This window comes from Ostrea edulis, chromosome 10 (assembly GCF_947568905.1).
Source record: "Ostrea edulis chromosome 10, xbOstEdul1.1, whole genome shotgun sequence".
In the NCBI taxonomy this organism is placed as follows: domain Eukaryota; kingdom Metazoa; phylum Mollusca; class Bivalvia; order Ostreida; family Ostreidae; genus Ostrea; species Ostrea edulis.
In genome coordinates this window covers 44,218,924-44,233,953 of record NC_079173.1, presented here as the reverse complement: position 1 = coordinate 44,233,953, position 15,030 = coordinate 44,218,924, and the positions used below count along the sequence as shown (strand labels likewise).

General features: G+C 35.6%; 1 protein-coding gene across 2 annotated transcripts; it reads left to right on the top strand.

Annotated features, from left to right (window-relative positions):
• Positions 1-5,008: 5,008 nt before the first annotated feature.
• Positions 5,009-14,773, top strand: LOC125666192 (ADP-ribosylation factor 2). Of its 2 annotated transcripts, none has more exons than XM_048899306.2 (5): positions 5,009-5,198; positions 10,707-10,893; positions 11,056-11,166; positions 12,718-12,842; positions 13,412-14,773. In XM_048899306.2, exons 2-5 carry the CDS (start codon positions 10,746-10,748, stop codon positions 13,571-13,573), a joined length of 546 nt encoding a protein of 181 aa, XP_048755263.1. In that variant the 5' UTR covers positions 5,009-5,198; positions 10,707-10,745; the 3' UTR covers positions 13,574-14,773. The 2 variants fall into 2 exon arrangements, with proteins under 2 accessions (XP_048755263.1, XP_048755264.1); XM_048899307.2 differs by having other exon boundaries at positions 5,065-5,406.
• Positions 14,774-15,030: the final 257 nt, after the last annotated feature.

Here is a 15,030-nt window from a genome sequence, read left to right as displayed (position 1 = left end):
TGCGCATGAATCTTGTAGAATATAGTACGTCTATTTCAACGGCCGTGAATTCCGACAGGAATGACAGTAGAATGTAGACGTAAAAACATCTTCACAGGTCAGAGGTTATCGACTCGTTACCTCGCACTAAACGAATCAATAACCCTTGACCTGTGAAGATGACGTAAAAATTTTATTTCAGTTTCGAAAATACATAAGGTTATAAACTGCAATCCTTGCGCTAGCGCTCTTTACGAAATATGTGTGAAGCATCATTGTTCGTGCCGACATTTATTTTCTGTTATTATAACCAGTGAGGGACTCTCTTTAAAAGAGGCTTATTTTGAATTATTTTGGACTGTAAAGGTATGCAAGACATTGTTGACATGTATTAGAAATATTTTCAAAAAAAAAAATATTAAATCAACTCATGTAGCTTATTCGGAGAGGGGGGGGGGGGGGGGGGGGGGGCTGAATCCAGGCACCTGTGGACAGGACTGCTCCTTTGTCATCATTTACAAGTGAGAGTCTCTGACGCGGGTGTTTTTTTTTTCCAGATAAAACCTTGAGATAAAACAGAGGTTCATTGTCACGTAAGCATAGGGTGTGATTGTTCCTTCGCCAAACGCTCGGGATTTAGAAGTGAGAATCGCGGGTCCTTCGGATACGACCATAAAAACGGGAGGTCTCGTGTTACGACGGGCGTTGGCACGATAAAGAACCCTTACCGATTACGGCCCTCAGCACTATTTGTAGTATTTCACGTGCATTATCCGAAGCAATTTCGTGAAAAGCGGTCGTGTGATTTCATGAAAAATTGGTTTCTCCCTCCCCTTCACTCTGTATATATAGTATCTATAGCCCTGAAACAAAACAAAACGAATATTTCAGCTACATGACCAATCGGATCACGCGCTCGTCTTTTTCCGTAACCGGTTCATTTGCGGTTACGGAAATAGCCGAGTAGTTACGATTGCTACATGACATGTATTAGTACACTTAAATAATGAAATTATTTCTCAGTCTCTGAATGTCATAGTATGGTGGACAGTTATCTGTTTGACCAGAAGGTACAATTAATTGACCATAGATATAGTGGTCATCACCATAAACATAATCATAATGACCAGATAGCCGGTCAAGCTAACAGTCGACAGATGCTTAATTTCAAATCCTGAATCTAAAAGTCTATCATTAACTTCCAAAGTATTCTTCACCTAATGGTGTTGGTCGGTGTGAATAACGTAATATCAAACTATTATTAAAGGGGCATGGACACGATTTGAGCTGAAACTTTTCAAATTTTATTTTTCCATTTCATTCTTTGCAATGCTTAACCAAGTGTTTCTAATGACCGACCAAAATTTGAATATCAGTTGTTGAGTTACAAGCGAGATGCAGCACTCGCAATTCTTTGAAATGTAAACAAGGCTTGTGCCATGTTTTTGTTTACATATGATTGATTGATTGAATATTGTTCGAGAATATTTCACTAATATGGAGACGTCACCACAGCCGGTGAAAGGCTGCAAACTTTAGGCCTATGCTCAACGCTTATGGTTATTGAGCAGGGAGGGATCTTTATCGTGCCACATCTGCTGCGACACGGGACCTCGGATTTTGCGCTCTCATCCGAAGGACCACCCCATTTAGTCGCCTTCTACGACAAGCAAAGGGGTACTGAGGACCAGGATCCCCACGGGATGTTTACATATAAATAACTTACTAGAAAATAACATGTTTAAAAAGAAAATGAGATGTGCCAAAAACTAGAAACTAGTTGATTGTATTAAGAATTAACTTGTGAATTGATAACATCTGCTATAAACAAACTTTTACTTGCATAATTTAATCTATATAAATAAAAGCATGGCACGAGCCTTGTTTACATAACAAGGAATTATGAGCTCTGTATCTCTCTTGTACGTTGTCCACAAAATGAGCAAATATCATTTTCCACAACTTTGATTTATTTCAAGTAACTGTTAACAGGTATAATTCTATGTAAAATTCTGTATTGCAGCCTTTGTATTGCTGAATCTGACGTTAATTTAAAATACATTTCAAAAACTTCCTTGGTAATGATATCTCTATAGCCCCTCACAAATGGACAGGAATTCCATTTAGCAATTGAAGTCGGAATTTCTTCTTTATAAGTAATGTTCTTATAGATATAATTTGTGCATTTCTTAGGCAATAGTATATCTTCATGGTGAAAAGGTGTGGCTGGACCATTAACATAGTTTCTCAACTCTTTTGACACATTTGTTTGTTGTTTTTTTTGTTGTTGTTTTTTTTTTTTTTGCCATCGTAGAAATAGAATTTATAATACTGTTGTATTGCATAAAACAAACATGATCAATATCAATTTTTTTCCCTTCAAATCTATCCATTGTTAGAAAAACACCGTTAGAGTCTACAAAATCATTTCATACCATTTATTTTTACAAACACATATGACTTGCCAACTTTTACTTTTGAATTGTACCATACTGGAACATTTACAAGTCTCGTTTGCGTCCGAGAATTCAGTGCCAAGTGTGAACTCGTTACCTTCAATCACGAAGTAAAAACATCAGTCCAAAATGGATTAAAAGTATTTTTTAGCAGACAATATATATATATATATATATATATATATATATATATATATATATATATATATATATTCATCCCCAAAATCTAAGATTTTATTCACCACTCCTTTTCCATAAGAAGCTTCAAAAATGTTTATCCCGGTTTGATTGCGTGTTATTACTTTTTGAATCCATGAGCACTTTAAAGATATTAAATTATTTACTCTTTTAACTTTATCACATTTTGCTTTCCATATAAATCTAATGAGTTCCTGTGTTAATGAGTTTATGATTTCTTGAGTGGGATTTGGTAGTGCAGAAAATAAGTGATATATCTACCTTTTATGAAGCTAGTTTGTGTATTAGAAATACGATAATCTAAAGTACTTTTAATTTTTTGGCTAATACAGCCTGATATTAATTTATATAACACATTAAGTAGAGTGATAGGCCGCCAATTCTTAAGGAATTGTCTTGGTTTATCACCCTTTGGTAAACAAGAAATGATACCAAGTCTCTGTGAGACTGGTAAATACCCTTGCCTAAAAATTTGGTTAATAGCACCAGTAATATAAACCTTAAGATCATTTAAAAAAAAAAAAAAATCTGTTGTAAATCCATCACTGCCTGGAGACTTATTATTGTTCATTTCTCTAAGCACTTGAAAGATTTCATACTCACCAATATCTTTTTTCTAGATCCATGGATCCGAAGTTTTTTTTTTTTTTTTTATCAAGTCTGGGGAATTCTGTGAAAGTCAATATATCATTCAGGTCCATATTGATCAAATCAGAGTCATAATTCTTATACAGGTTTTCATAAAACTGTTTGATTTCTTTCAGAATATCTGATTGATTATAGATAATTCCATTATCTTGGGTTTCTATTTTTTTTTTTTTTTAGTTGTCCTATTTAAATAGTTTCTTGCCTCTAGATGACAAAAATACTGTGTGGGTTTTTCCACTTCTTCAATCCATTGGCTCTAGATCGCACAAAGTGACCTTTTGATTTTTCCTTTCCTATGTTTTCCATTTGTTTTTTGTTTTTCTTCCAATACCCCAAGCTCCTCCGAGTCATTGGTTTTGATCTCATTGATTTCTTCAATCAAACTGGCTTCTAAAGTATTTCTTTCTCGTTTTTTGTAAGACGAGTAAGAAATTGTCATTCCTCGTATTTCCATAAGTAAGGTTTCTAGAAATAAAGCATCATCAAGCTCAGAATTCTCATCTAGAGAGTCATGGGAATATTGTGTTTTTACTAACTGAATATGTTGTTTTACCTTTTCAACAAAAACTTTGTCATATAAGTGTAGTTTATTGAATTTCCATAAACCCCGTCCTCTCTCAAATGTGTTAAATCTGAACTCGATGACTACTATGGAATGGTCAGATCTATAACCAGATCTAATTGAACAGTCTTCAGTGATATTGGTAAAGTTTTATGAGATTAAGATATAGTCCAGGCATGCTTGCTTGAATGACTTTCTTTTCCTCCATGTATACAATTTATTCCATGGTTTGAGAACTCGCATATAGTCTACTTTAAAAATGTTAAATCATTCATAACCTCAATAAGCATATCCTTTGCCTTGGGGTCATTGGCATGACAATCGGTAGAACTTAATTTTTTCCAAAAACCCTTAAAATTTTGCGTCATTTTATTAATTTTACGTTCTTAGAAATGATAGAAAATAGTACAAATGACTAAATAGGAGACATATTTCAAGCCCCATAAAATCTGTAAACTCCAGGAGCCTCAAGGCGGCCCCTCATAAAGAGGCGCCCCCAGTAACCGCACATCCTGGATCCGCCCCTGTGTATTGCTTACAGGAGTTGTGAAATTGATCACTGTTTGTTATCACCTTTCATACTAGTATATATTAAGAAAAATAGATGTCTTAAAAAACCACATCGATAAAAAAAAAAAGACATTGATCACTGTTCGTTATCTTCACTTTTCATATACAGAGTATCTAATTATATGTGCGCTTTCTTTGTACATAACGCAATAATGTGTTTATATATGATGTTCATGGACATAGACGTATTAATTTCACCATTTAAACAAATGTGTGTGTGCGTGTGTGTGTGTGTGGGGGGGGGGGGGGGGGGGAGGGGAGGGGGGGGGCTATTGAAAAAGAAAAACCGTAAGAAAATTAGCATGAAAGATGATGGCGTTTAAATATTGCGTGGTTTTACGTGATTTGTATGTCAAAAATACACATTTCGGTATAAGCTCGGAATAAGCCCTTTTAAATTTTGGCGCCATCAAATTTACTAGCTGGTCCCTTTAAGCAACTTAAACCTCTGTTTGGAGATTTTCAATAAAGTATGGATTCTAATTTTATGTCTTTTAATCAAAGTTGATGAAATGATGAATCCAATATATTCCAAATACTGTGTTAAGGCAAATCACACATACAGGATGTGTGTACAATGAAGACTCCCTTGGGATGAGAGAATTGCTCAATACGTATATCCCAAATGCGGGTCATTGACGTGGCATGTGCAACGACTCTTTCTCCACGTCCGCCATTTTGACTCAACATAGCGAACAGTCCGAGGCATAATTCTTGAATTGGAAGCAAACCAAGCACTGTAGTACATTCTCGAGAAGCGGAGAAGTAAATCAGGGTACTAGAAGGTAAAAGTCTGTAAAATATTTAATAGGGTGTCTCTGAATTATTCATATTTTGTAAATGAAATTATACTTCCGGTTGCGAGTCGACTTGATTTGACAATAGGTACAGTGACCTACGTGTACGGGGACTTGTCTGGAGGATATCTGAGAGTGTATTGAATAGCAGCATATCAGCAGTTGTAATCTAGATCATTGAAGCAAGTTAAAATCGGTGAGAATATTTTACATCGAGATGGTAGAAAGTTCATTTAGGCCTAGCAATTAAAAAAATTATGCGCAACACCATTGTGACTGTGACTGAACACAAAAAGAATCTTTAAAATGTCCCTTCATTGAGATGACGGGAGTACGAGGGTTTAATTTTTTTGTCGAGTATTAGAAGACTTTGTTATTTTTGGCGGTGGTGGAGTCGTTTTTGGTAATTATTGAGGCAGAAGTCTTTCGTGGCAAATCATGTGTCTACATGTTGATGGAAGATTCAGTGTAGTATTGTTCACTGTGTGTGACTTCATAACCACAATGACGACTGTTAAGATTATCAATGAGTGGATTGTAGACCTAATTAAGCAGCCATTTAACTAGACAGAATGTTTTTTTTAAGTTGATGTGATACTCATTATTGTATTACAAACCCAGTTTAACTATAGAAAGCATTTCAAATGCCCGGAATGTAGCAAAATGACAGGTACACATTGCATACATGTCAGTAAGATTGTATTACATCCTTACTAAACACTGAAAGGTTACCTTCACAACTCACATATTTATTGTTAATAATTCCAGTTTTATTGGTGTAGAAGGGAGAACTAAAACAACTCACATGTTTATTGTTAATAATTCCAGTTTTATTCAATCTAATTAAAATTAGATCCTTTGATCCGCTCACGTATATCGCTACTCAAGGATCTAACGAAATCGCATACCGAGGTCAAATCTAGTGACCTGTCAGGGCTCGCGCTGCCCATCGCATTTGTCGCATTTTGCGATTTTTCAGAAAAAAATGCGACAGAAATTCCGGAAATGCGACACGGACATTTCGTATTTTAGTATTCGCGCGCCATTTTGAATTTCAGCTGTTGGCATCCAAACAGCCTCAGGGCTGTTTTACCTGTGCAGAATGTGGATACCCTGTCGCATGGGAACAATAAGACTTAGGGGCGTCTTGTTTATTTAGCAGTTTACACAAAACAAAGGGTTGATCCTCTATGTGCAGGTAGGTGTGAATGAAATGAACTTTGCGCGTGCCAGTTGCCTACAGTACATATCGTAAATATAGAGATACCCCGAGTCATTACTGGGAAGCTATCTGTTTTGTACTGGATGGAATAAAAAGCGTGTGATTGTGCACACAAGCTAGTCAATGGAAGATACTTCCGTGTTAATAAAAATATTTAAAATTTAATTTGTCGGTTCATCACAGTACAAAAGCGATTTCATCTAGAAAGGTAAACTAGAATGCTCAGCTATGTTTTCTAATCCATTTGACGTTAGTATAGTGTATAAATAGAGGAATGTTGGGATATTGCATTATTCTTTAGGTCTTTAGTTTGATCTATTTAGAAAATGGCCATGAGGAAACGCAAAACAGTAAGTTCTTCTGAAATTGTTATCCTGTCATCTTTTGACTTCACATCATCTTAAGCCATTTAAAATTTGTTTCAGACTTCATGAAGTCCCTTCTCCTCTACATGATGAGATTCACCAAAGGACCACTTTGTCATTCTGGATTTCAAGATGAAAACAGAATTATTCAGTGAAAATGTGATGTGAAACTATGATCATGTGTTATGTATTACAGTAATCAATTTTCAGTAACTTTGTCATCAGTGACTTTTTCTAGACTGCAAATTTAATGAGTAATATATGTCATTTACACTACTAAAATGATTAATAAACATTTAGAAACTCATTTCTTGTCTTTATTTAATATAGCCAGTTTATATGCTATGAAATACTCCTATTTTTTTCTGGTATGAAATAGAATTGAGTCAACTTAATAGCCAAAAACAATATTTAGAAATAAAACCATGATTGTGCTGCAATGTCATCAGACTGACTAAAAAGCAATCTGCTGAAATACAATCGATTTTCACAATATCCTAATAATTATAGTGATTTGTGATAAAAGCTAAACAAAGCTATGTTGTATACATCGTGTAAGATTAATCAGAGATATGATATGTTGTATATGCCTCTTGAATAATATACATGAAATATAGATGTACAGTAAACGTGTATGAGTCGATGCACGCGCGCCAGGTTGCGACACAAAATTTTGGTCCAGTGTGAGCCCTGCCTGTTAATCATGCATATTCATCGATACGTTCATCCAATCAGAGAACTCATAATATTTACATTTGGTAAACAAAAAATTCGGAAAAACAACAAATATGCGCACGTTATGAGTTTTGAATGATTGCAAGATTTAATCTTTAAACGAAGAACAAGAAAGATGTGTTAATACTGTGCTGACTAATGAAGACTATATGACAGTTTTTCCTACACTCCGCAGCAAAATTATCACCTGTTGAATCACATCAACCTTCATATAACATCTTGATTTTGAAGTTCCATTCAATGTCGGTCTCTCTTACAACAAATGCAAATCAACAAATAGTGTCCTCGGCGTGTCTGGCACGTTGCTGTTACCGGAATACTTTGGCAGCTATTAGTAAGATTTCAGTGATTCGAATGACGTGCGTTTACAACGTCGATTTAATAGCCAATGCGCTGATTGGTTAGACTAGAAGGTCACTAGATTTGAACTCCGTATGCGGTTTTGTTAGATCCTTGTGTAGCGATATACGTGAGCGGATCAAAGGATCTAATTTTAATTAGATTGAGTTTTATTGGTGTAGAAGGGAGAACTAAAACAACTCGCATGTTTATTGTTAATAATTCCAGTTTTATTGGTGTAGAAAGGAGAACTAAATCAACTCACATGTTAGTAATTCCTTTTTGATTGGTGTAGAGGGAGAGAAAAAAAACGTACAAGATTGAATTTCGCTGTCTACAGCATCCATTTTCCTGGAGCTTTTTGTCTAAACATAAGTGCACCCTTCTAGTGAGGTCCTAAATATGGAGATTTGACCTCTTACAGAATATTACTGCAATCAATACTACGCCATTAGTTACAGCATTTTTGCCCCCCTTACATAACTGGGACCAATAAATGGTATCATTCCCAATGCCCCCCAAAAAACGTTGATTTTTCCCAATTTTGAGACTAAAAATTCCCAATTCACTTTCCGAAAAATAGATCGCTGACATCGTAATTTACTTAGTCTGAAACGTTGTACGAGTTAACTAATATGTTCACTTCCGGTATGAAATCGAAAGTTGAGATCATGGCAGTACCTGCGCGAGTTGTAGAGCTACGACCAGTATTGTGTTCTTTATTTGTTTTCTTCTGTTAGTTGATATCATTTGCAGATACATTGTTAGAAAATTCCCAATTTGTTTGATTTTTGATGCTATTTTTCCCAATACAATGGGTACCCGATACCAGTAAAGAAGAAATGCTGAGTTATAAATGGAAATTTAATTTATAGCTTCATATTAAACTCTGTTAATCGAGAAATATCTAGGTAAACATTGTAACATCAAAGTTAAGTAATATGAAGGTAGAATATTTCTCCTTTGATGAAAATTGTGTCCATGAATTGACTAAAGAAAATCAATCGGTGCACTGGCAAACACTGTTTTCCTTGTAGCACTGCAGACATATATATCGGCCTGTTTGAATTTCGATTGTACGGGTAAATTATGTGTCAGCAGCACGTCATACACTTCTTGTCTCTCAAGTCATCTTTCCAAGACTGCAAGGTTTTATCCAGCTTTAAGATGTTACTACCCATTAATTTTTGAGAATACAGTTATTAGCTTTCAGAGGAGGGAGTGGGCAGGGTTCTCGTTGAGAGCCGACGCCCATTTAATTTCTCACCCTCAACTTTGAGTAAAATTGTTGCATACTTTCTATAGTTGAGACCAAAAATAAAAAAAGGTTGTGCTATATCATCATTAGATTCAATAAAACACTTCAGTTGGGGTTTTCACAAAGACTATTTCCGGTTTTGTTTTTGGTAATTTTGATCTCAATTTTCTTTTAAGCAAAAACGAAAGCGTGAAACTTAGAGTAAGGGTTATTTTTACAAAGAAACCCAGGCTAGGTAGCATTCATTGGGAGTTGAATCTTGTTCAAATTTAAAATTTAACCTTTCTACATATTACATTGAACTGTTAGATTTAATAAGTTGAGCAAGAATCTCTGTAAATTAAATTTAATCAGTAAGGCAGATTTTGTTGTGACAATGTTGGTTCATTACAAAAAATGCAAATGAAATTAAGGATTTGAAAATGATTTCACTACTACATAACCCCACCCCACACCCAGAATGACGCATTCAGAGGTCCACCCCACCCCACACCCAGAATGACACATTCAGAGGTCCACCCCACCCCACACCCAGAATGACGCATTCAGAGGTCCAAGAACGTGAACACATTGACCACAGACCATGTCATGGTTTGATATAAAATCTTATCATTAGAGAAAAAAATAGATTGTTACCAGTCACTTACATGTAATTAACACATTTTGCTGACATTTCACAAATTATTTTAATGTTAGATTTAAGTGCCTAAACTCAAGGAATGGCCTTCTACACAATTTTCCCTAGACTTCCCTGGCACCTCTAGCCTTTGGTGCTCAGATGTTTCACTGTTTTCCAGAGTGAGTGGGTTCTTTGTGAATTTGGTATTAGCATTCATTTTTGAAAATGAGTGTTTGAAGAGCGTTTGTTTTTAAATTGGTAGTCAATTGAATTTTAATCGAGAACAGTTACATTTCCAAGTATATAGTTTACAATACTGTTTTACAATTTTTACAGAGGCTATAAGCTAAGGCCTTGAGAATTATCAGTAAAATAAAATTTAATTCTAAATTTATGTGTTTATTCCGAGGTGATTTTAAATCATTTCTCATGAAATAGAATTGCTTGTTATCTGCCAATTGACTGCTGATGAAATAGAATTACTTGTTATCGGCCGATTGACTGCTGGTGAAATAGAATTGCTTGTTATCTGCCGATTGACTGCTGGTGAAATAGAATTGCTTGTTATCGGCCGATTAACTGCTGGTGAAATAGAAACAAGGAAGGTAATTTGTAATCTGATTTAAATTCTCATTGATAGATCTAAATTTCAGTGTACACACGGTCCACCTAGTACAGAATGTTAGGTGGGATCATCCAGTTTTAGATGGACCTGGGCCACCAATCTTCTGGTGGACCTGGGTCATCGGTCCACTGTTATTCGACCCTTTAGATTATTGAGGATCATAACTTTCGTGACGTGTCTTGTCTGGATATCATTGCTGGGTAGATTGAACAAATCAAAGCCGTTTTGAATATTGGCCATCTTTCAATGAACATCCGTACATTTTGAATATCGGCCATCTTTCATCAATACATTTTGCTAGAAGTAATGTCATTGAAATTTGTATACTTTCAGGTTTTAATTAGTAAAAGTTGACCCACTTAACAGTCCATCATGGGGAGCATGTTTAGCCAGCTGTTTAAAAGTTTAATCGGGAAAAAGGAGATGAGAATATTGATGGTGGGTTTGGATGCCGCTGGTAAAACCACAATTTTGTACAAACTTAAGCTAGGAGAAATTGTCACAACTATTCCCACAATAGGTAAGAAGTTCTCTCTCTCTCTCTCTCTCTCTCTCTCTCTCTCTCTCTCTCTCTCTCTCTAATTCTCTGACTCTCTCTCTCTCTCTCTATGATTCTCTCTTTGACTCTTTCTCTCTGATTCTCTCTCTCACATGAAAATAACCACCTCACCTCGTATTGCAGGTTTTAACGTTGAGACTGTAGAATATAAAAACATAAGTTTTACGGTGTGGGATGTTGGAGGTCAGGACAAAATTCGGCCATTATGGAGACATTACTTCCAGAACACACAAGGTAAGCTTTTCTACACTCGCTGATTCGCACTATATAGCAGGACTGGAAACTAACTTTTTATGTTACCAGTCCACCAGAATTTTCCAAAATTAATAATTAAACATATTTTGTTGACGTTATTTAATTTTATAAAATTGAAATTTAACTTGGTATGCCTCCGACAATATTGTAACACTGGAACTGTCACTACCTGTTTTAACAACTTGGGTCTGTCATGGCTGGGATTCGAACCCCGACCTTCCGCATGCGGGGCAGACACTGTACCTGATGATGAAAAAATCCCAAATTAAAAGTTGTTAAGTTGATTTTTAATTTTTTGATCACCTGAGTAAAACACAGGTGACCTATTGCAAATGGTTGTCGTCCGTCTTGTGTTAACAATTGAACAATGTTTTACTTCTTCTTTCTTGATAAATACCATTCCAATTCTTTTCAAATTTGGCATGAAGCATCTTGGGGGGGGGGGGGCTTAAATCGTTAATTTCAGGACTCCTGCACCCCTTGGGCCTGAGGGGCGGGGCAAAAGTTGACCAATTATTATTTTCAAAACTCTTCTCCTCTACAACCGCACATGTGCTGTGATTTTTTTGGGGCTAAAATGCCACCGATATTCGGCTGTTTCCCCTTACTAAAATTAGCTATTTTTTCCCAATTATATATATATGTTTTTCCCAATTTCAAATCTAGGGAAATTAGGCCATTTAAAAAAAAAAGGTTACCGTATATTTCTGACAGTGAATACGTTTTTTTTCTTCAGTTTTATTCTCCAAACCACTGCACATGCAAAAAGTTTTGTAAAGAATATGTAAAACAATAGAGGCATCCATATTAGCAGATATGCAGCGAAGTATATAGCTTCCAGATGCACATTAAGCCATATTGTTTACAATTTATTTTGACCGCCATTTTTGTAGGGTCAGGCTAATAACAGGAAGTGGCCAACAGTATAGGGTTTTACTAAAATTCGAAAAATACAAAACAGGAGAGACATTCTGGAAACTTGATTATTAATATAATATTTACAAGATTATGGGTACAAATGCTGGTGAATTAATAATTTATTATTTTCTTTATGAAATTAGACATAAGTATTTCTTAGAAAAAGTAAATAATATCTATACAAGGTGTGACTTCCAATACATATTTAATGTTAAATAATGATTTATTTATGATTTTAAATCAGATCTGAAATAAACCTCAAACAAAAAATTGTTATTTGATTATTTTATGCATCTTTACCATTTTAATTTACTATGAATGATTTTTCCCAATTTGAGGAAAATGTTGCTAATTTTTCCCAATTCAAAAGGAGGGGTGGTAGTTTGAAAAACAAAAAAATCACTGATGTGTAAGAAAAACTAAATGCATAGTGATGTAGAGCAGGAATTTTCCGGTCTTTTGTTACAGGGTTAATCTTGATGGTTGATTCTGTTACGGGTGTAGATTGTTGATTACTGTAATTTTCCCGTCTTTTAAGGTTAATCATCATGGTTGATTCTGTTATGGGTGTAGATTGTTAATTACTGTAATTTTTCCGGTCTTTTGTTACAGGGTTAATCTTTGTGGTTGATAGTAACGACAGAGAACGTATCACTGAGGCTCGCGAGGAACTGACCAGGATGTTAAATGAAGATGAACTCCGAGATGCCGCACTTTTGGTCTTCTGTAATAAACAGGTGGGTGTTGTTTCTTAAGCCGATGGTGAAGATAACGATCGATCTCGTAACTCCTTTAAGGTGAAGGTAATGATTGATCTCGTAACTAAGGTAATGATTGATCTCATAACTTTTAAGGTACATATAATGGTCGATCTAATAATTCCTTTATACAAAACGTAGTGGAGGGACAGAGGATGAATCCCCCATGGAGGTCAAAATTAAGTTTTAGGTCAAGGTTGACCATGTGATCTACATTTAAAACCTGATTCACCTCCTGTTGGGGAAAAGTAAAGTTCTGTGTGTCCTTTGTAGACCAAACTGTTCAGCTGATAAGGGCATTGAACGGGATGAATTTTACCAAACTGTTCAGCTGATAAGGGCATTGAACAGGATGAATTTTACCAAACTGTTCAGCTGATAAGGGCATTGAACAGGATGAATTTTACCAAACTGTTCAGCTGATAAGGGCATTGAACAGGATGAATTTTACCAAACTGTTCAGCTGATAAGGGCATTGAACAGGATGAATTTTTTGGGTAGCGGCAAGATGTTATACCCATTGATTTTTAAAAAATTTTTTTTTACAGGATCTGCCAAATGCAATGAATGCCGCAGAAGTCACAGATAAACTGGGACTCCACAGCCTAAGGAACCGAGCGTGGTACATCCAGGCTACATGTGCCACTAGCGGCGATGGTTTATACGAGGGTCTCGATTGGCTGTCAAACACACTAAAAAACACGAAATAGTAGAGGTGCCACCAAGTAATGGAATAAGGGGAGATATATAAAAAAAAAAACTGTACAAGGAGGATGTTTAAAGGACTACAGTTGTATACTGGGGAAGCTATTTATTGTGTCAAGGAGTTCTAGGGACAGACATATCTCGACACTAATGTTTAGTTTTACTTCTCCATTGTTTACGGATAAGAAGGAGGGGCACATCTTCCTATTAATGTGGTCACTCTCTTTCTTTTTGCTATGTTTAGTATGGATTTTTTTTTTTTTTAAGTGTGGCTGTTGAAACTATGAATATGTTAAAAATGAGCTGATTTCTTCAAACTCGTATCTAGTTTACTAATCATCAATGATGTAACAAAGCGTTGCCATGGATATGTGTGGCTGTCGATATTTTTTTCTGTCTGGTGTATTTTTTCTTTTTAGTGGAAATTTACCATGTGTAACTTGTCAAATGTTATCTTTTTACATCATGTAATTAACAGATGATAATGTGTTAGAAGTTGCTGTATGTAACTGAGGCAACATATTCAATATTGCCCTGTGTGTAGGGCTAAGCATCGCCCTATGTTGGGTAATGAGATTTATTTCATTCACAGTCATCAGTTTTCATAGTTGTCTTTCTTATAGTCCCAGATTCAGATAAAGGACCTTTATTTTCCCTCTCCACCAAAAAGCTCGCATTTCTGGGGCGATATTCAGGTTATTAAGCATAACTTTAATGTTGTACTGTAAACTTACAATATCATAGCTTTAATGAAGCTGTCTAGAATCAGAAAGATGTTTTTTTTTTAAAAAGATTCTGGGATTTTGAATATCAACATTCCAACAAGACAATTCTGCTATAACAGGTCTATCCGAGTCCATGAGATGGCTCTTTGATCCGCGGGGTGATTGTGTTTTGAGAGCGTGTGTTTGTACGTGACTCGAGTGATGCCGTGGAGTATATTGTTCTAAAGCTCTCGTTGTCTTTTAAAGTCCTCTTTCTCGTATCCAGAGCGGACTAATTGCGCTCCGTAAAAAACTTATTTAACAATCTATCTTCATAGCCCAAGAGTGCTTATATTTCTTCTGAAAATCCAGAGAATGAAATTTAATAGTCATAATAATGGTGTATTTGAGATGCAAGCTTTCTGTATACAGTACCTGTTTTATATTTATCATTTGTGAATAGATAAGTACTACACTTAAATAAACACAGTTCGTCTACAATGGCTTCTTTTTCTTTTTTAGCCCACCTATAACCTCGAGTGAACTTTTCTGATCATTTGTATGTTGTCTGTTTTTAGGTCGCCGGAGTTGATTTGACAACATTGCAATTGGTTGTCGTCCATCATGCATCAACAATTGAGTGTGTTTTTTTTACTTCTTGATAACTACCATTCCAATTCTTTTCAAATTTGGTATGAAGCATCTTTGGGGCAAGGGGGGCATGAATTGTAAATTTCAGAACTCCTGCACCCCCAGGG